Raw genomic sequence first — 4,588 nt, 5'->3', positions numbered from 1 at the left:
ATATATTATTATATTACTTTAAAAAAACTTATAAAAAGGAAAATTTTACTGTAGATATTTGCACAATTTACCAAATAATTGAGCTCAAGTTGGTTTGACATTATACACTATATGATATATGATACTACACTTTGTTACGTTCCCACCACCAAAATCACTGAAACAACTAAAACAGTTCGTTTATAAACGTTTCAACAAAATTACGTTTCCGATAGTCCTTCGTTTTCATAACGATATGTACTCTATCATTTACGTGTTCAATATCATTTCACAACAATTCCATCACGAAAACAAACCCCAACCCCAACTCGTTGGATAAAAATACCTACAATATTGTCGTTCGGTCTTAAACCCGTTATTACTTGTGCAAATACAATATCAATCTCCTCTCGCTTTCATTGACAATGACAACCATTAGTCGAGAACCACATCATTTAACAAGCGAGCGATGGAACCGTTTCCTTAAAGGTGCACATGTCGGTCTAAGGATTTTGGCACATGGATTTGCTTCTATTTCAATTGTCACGATGTTGACTAGCAATCAAGATATTTATATGATGTCTAACATAGTTGTGGCAAAAGCTCATTTTAGTTATTCGACTGCGTTGAGGTGATCAAATTGTCATGTTGTAATTTAAATACAGAGACGAATTTAGATTAAAGATCATGATTTTCTTGATTTCGTTTTCATTTAAGTGATAAATATATCATGCATGTCTTGCAGGTATAAAGTGATAGTAGATTCGCTAGTCGGCGTTTTCACTCTTCTCTCGTCGATCCTAGTTTACAAGAAGACTAAATCTGCCTATATAGAACCCACGCATTCTTTTTATTTTTATTTGCTTCTTGTTGATGGGGTAAGTTTGTGATTGAAAGGATTTTCATACATGATAGGTTTAACGAAAAGCATAGTGATTATAGCACCATGATTTCTTCACAAGAGATCACATGTTTAAACTTCACTTAGCATATTTTAAAGTGGCTAGAGAAAATGGTCAAAAATTATCATGCGATAACATGATTAACACATATACATCTCATTACAAAATACTCCACTTCCATGAATAGGTTGATCGAGAAATACGTTATCCTGTTTATCCATTTATAGGTGTAACGGTATGGTTTCTAACAAGATAAATTAATGTATATAGCATTATTTTTTTTCTTTTCAAAATTTATACAATTAGTCTAGTTTATAGCTTATTACACCTATTAACAACTTGTGCATAAAATACAATGTATGGTTTCTCTTTGTTTGAAGTCGTGTAAATTTTTCATTTTGGTTAATTATTTGAGTGTAAACCTTGAATAAAACCATACCTAATGGATTTTCTACCTTAATTTGTGACTTTTGGAAAATGATAACGATGAAACTGTATAAATTGTGTAGGTGATGATGGCATTAGCAATATCTGGTTGTGCAGCTGCAACTGGAGTGGGATTCGTGGCCCTATTTGGGATCGAGAAACCGGGGATAAGCTGGTCACCGATATGTCATATGGCTAAGAAATTTTGCGTGATGGCCACTCTTTCCATTGCGTTTTCTTATTCTATGTTCGTTTGCATGGCTGCCCTCACTTTGATCTCAGCATTCAAGCTCAAGCTTCTAGCGGCTCCCTAAGTTATAAAGTGATTTATAATATTTATAGATTTATGTTTATGTATTAACTTATGTTTTTTTTTTTTTTTTAATATTTTAATGAAATAAGTTTATTTTAAGTAAGTTGATCATGAATACATGTAGGGTATATTTTCAGCACCAAGTTAGAAAAAAACATACAATAATACGGCTAGCTGTTGTGGTTGGATTTTGATGATACATATACAATCTTTAAAATGGTTTAATTAGATAGTTTATTGATTATTACATGATTTAATTAGATACAAGAAGGTTAATTAAATACGAAATAAAGAACATGTAAATAGTGTCATTAGATTGGTAATGTATCATGCTCTTGGCAACCTTCCGTGGTTGGTGCTAACAAACTCTTGAAAATGTGATCGGATACGTTTTTTTGGAGTTGCAAACCATGAAATTAACATGAAATACATATATAATAAAATTTAGATAGATAATAAATTTGTAACACCCCTGTATAAATATAATAACCCATTACATGCACAAATTACCCCTCATTACCAAAACCTCTTCCAACACATCAAACATTGTAAACTAATGGCAAAAGCAAAAATGGTGTTGAAGGTTGCACTAGTGGTGGCCTTATACTCTCTTGTAGTTGCATTACCACGAGTGATAGGCGTCGAAGTTACCTGCGATCTCGTGGTAAGCGACCTTGCTCCGTGTGCAACATACTTGACCAGTGGAGGTGATATATCCAAAGATTGTTGTAGTGGTGTTAATTCATTGAAAGATGCAGCCACAACAAAAGATGATCGCCAGACGGTTTGCAAGTGCGCAGAAGTCACGGCCACAACACTCCCTGGAATCAACTTGGATAATGCTAGAAGTCTTCCAGTCAAATGTGGTGTTAATTTTCCGTACGAGATCAGCCCTAACACCGATTGCTCAAAGTATGCACCCTTTACTAGTCGTGTATAATTAAGTGTTGTTGACTAGGGTGTTCATCTGTTCGGGTTTCTTGGTTTGTTCAGTTTTGTCATTTTTGAGACAAAACCGAACAAAAACCGAGTTCAATTCATATCTATCGAAATCACCGAAAACCGGATTTTATTCGGTTCTTTCTCGGTTATAACAAAACACTGAAAAAATTATATAGTTTAGCCACAATACATGATTTTGAATTCGACTTATAGTATTGAAATTGGTTTGCAACTATATATATTAATAATTTAATATCTTATTGAACGGTTTGATTTTTTTTAACTTTTTTTTTTCAGTTTTCAAATTAAATGGTTTAAAATTGAATATTGAACACCCTTTAAATGCCTACTAACTTGTACATTTTATCCTTGAAGTTAATTTATAGAGGATTTTGATAACAATAGTTCAAAAAGGTTGTCTTTAACATGCAATATTTTATTGTACATATTCATAACTGTCAATTAGAAAGTAAGTAATTACTATGTACAAGTAATTACTATGTACAATCATATAATGTATGTTAACGACAACCATAAGAGCTGTCGTTATCAAATCTTTTATTATTATTATTATTACTCCATATTATTATTGTTATTATTATTATTATTATTAATTATAATTATTAATTATTAATTATTATTATGTTATGTGTTACAATACCTAATATAAACAGAATAAGGTAATACTGTACATTTCTGGAAATGTGATGCAGGGTGCCATGATGAAATGAATGCGGGTTGGGCAGTACGTACGAGCAGTAGACGCGTCGTAGAATAAAGGGGAGAAAAATCAAGTTTACATGGATGAGAATATGTGATGATTAAATAGCCACGCAAATAAAAAATCTATGTTATGAAGTTTAATTTAATGAATAAAAATCTTGTATGATGAGGCTTTATGTTGGTTAGTAATTTGACATTAGTCTTAAACTATACGATTATAGGAGCTTTTTCTTAAATCTCAAAAGCTATCACCTGAGATTAGGACAAAATTTCTTATCGTCTTGAAAAATAAAATACATTGAATTAAAATTAAAACGAATTAAGAATCGAATAAGTAACAAACAATCACAATTAACTGAACTAGCATAAAATTTTGAGATGATACAGCGATCTAAAAACTAAGCACAAAACAAATAATATAACGCAACAAAATTGAAAATTGAAAATATACATGATAATCAAAAACTATTAAAACCACTAACCCTGACTACTATATTGAATCAACCAACTAAGCATTGGAACTAGTAGTCCCAAACCAAATTAAAGGTGGACCATGTAATATTTTTGGGTACTAATATAATAGGTCTATAATGATCAATGTCCAAGAGCCAGTAAAAATAAATCAAAAATTACTTTATGATAGATATGGTAAGTAGTGATCGACTTGACGAGGACTAGGTCGACACAACCAAGTTTAACAACTTTTCAATTGAATGTTTAACAAACTAATATAATAAAACTAGTAATAACTTATCACTAAAAATAATGGACAAATAAAAATAATGGACAAATAAAATTATAAAGTGTAACTAAATTTGAAGAAAAGTATTCCTCTAGAATCTCAATTGTTCACTAAATGTTCATACAGAAGCATAAAAGTTCATTATAATCATAGATAACAATTGTTCATTGAAAGAAATAACCTAAGGTTTAACTGAAATGATTACCTTATGGAATCTTCATTTATTGATGAGCACTCTTGGATTCAGAATGGTGAAATCGATGGAATGAAATGACTCCCAATTAATGTGTCGACTTGTGTTTTCTACAGCTGAAATTCTCTTATTTTGGTCAATTTCGCAGCTTATATACCCTAAAAGGCAAGTTACTCTCATACCCCATTAAAATTTAAAAAAGTTGAAAGTTTTGCCGACTTCAACGTAATTTTAAGATGGTCGTAGTACTACGGATCATGTAAACCTACCACTGTAATTTTCTTCAAATTTCACATATGGTTCATTTCTTGCTCCCGTAAAAACTAGACAAATCAAGACCCCACAATAATTTTGCGGTGGGTCTATCG

The 4,588-nt window shown here is 31.4% G+C and overlaps 1 protein-coding gene across 1 annotated transcript; it reads left to right on the top strand.

Annotated features, from left to right (window-relative positions):
* The first annotated feature begins 404 nt into the window (after window positions 1-404).
* LOC139844796 (CASP-like protein 1F2) lies at window positions 405-1,621 on the top strand. Its single transcript, XM_071835024.1, has 3 exons — window positions 405-610; window positions 725-857; window positions 1,391-1,621. Exons 1-3 carry the CDS (start codon window positions 405-407, stop codon window positions 1,619-1,621), a joined length of 570 nt encoding a protein of 189 aa, XP_071691125.1.
* The last annotated feature ends 2,967 nt before the right edge of the window (window positions 1,622-4,588 follow it).

The sequence above is a fragment of the Rutidosis leptorrhynchoides genome, chromosome 1 (genome assembly GCF_046630445.1).
Source record: "Rutidosis leptorrhynchoides isolate AG116_Rl617_1_P2 chromosome 1, CSIRO_AGI_Rlap_v1, whole genome shotgun sequence".
Lineage (NCBI taxonomy): Eukaryota > Viridiplantae > Streptophyta > Magnoliopsida > Asterales > Asteraceae > Rutidosis > Rutidosis leptorrhynchoides.
This window is presented reverse-complemented; position numbering and strand designations above follow the sequence as displayed.

Excerpts from the sequence above, each read along its gene's own strand:
- LOC139844796 (XM_071835024.1), top strand. The coding sequence starts at position 405 with ATGACAACCATTAGTCGAGAACCACATCATTTAACAAGCGAGCGATGG. Across the intron at positions 611-724 it reads AGTTATTCGACTGCGTTGAG|GTATAAAGTGATAGTAGATT; the intron begins GTGATCAAATTG and ends CATGTCTTGCAG. Across the intron at positions 858-1,390 it reads ATTTGCTTCTTGTTGATGGG|GTGATGATGGCATTAGCAAT; the intron begins GTAAGTTTGTGA and ends TAAATTGTGTAG.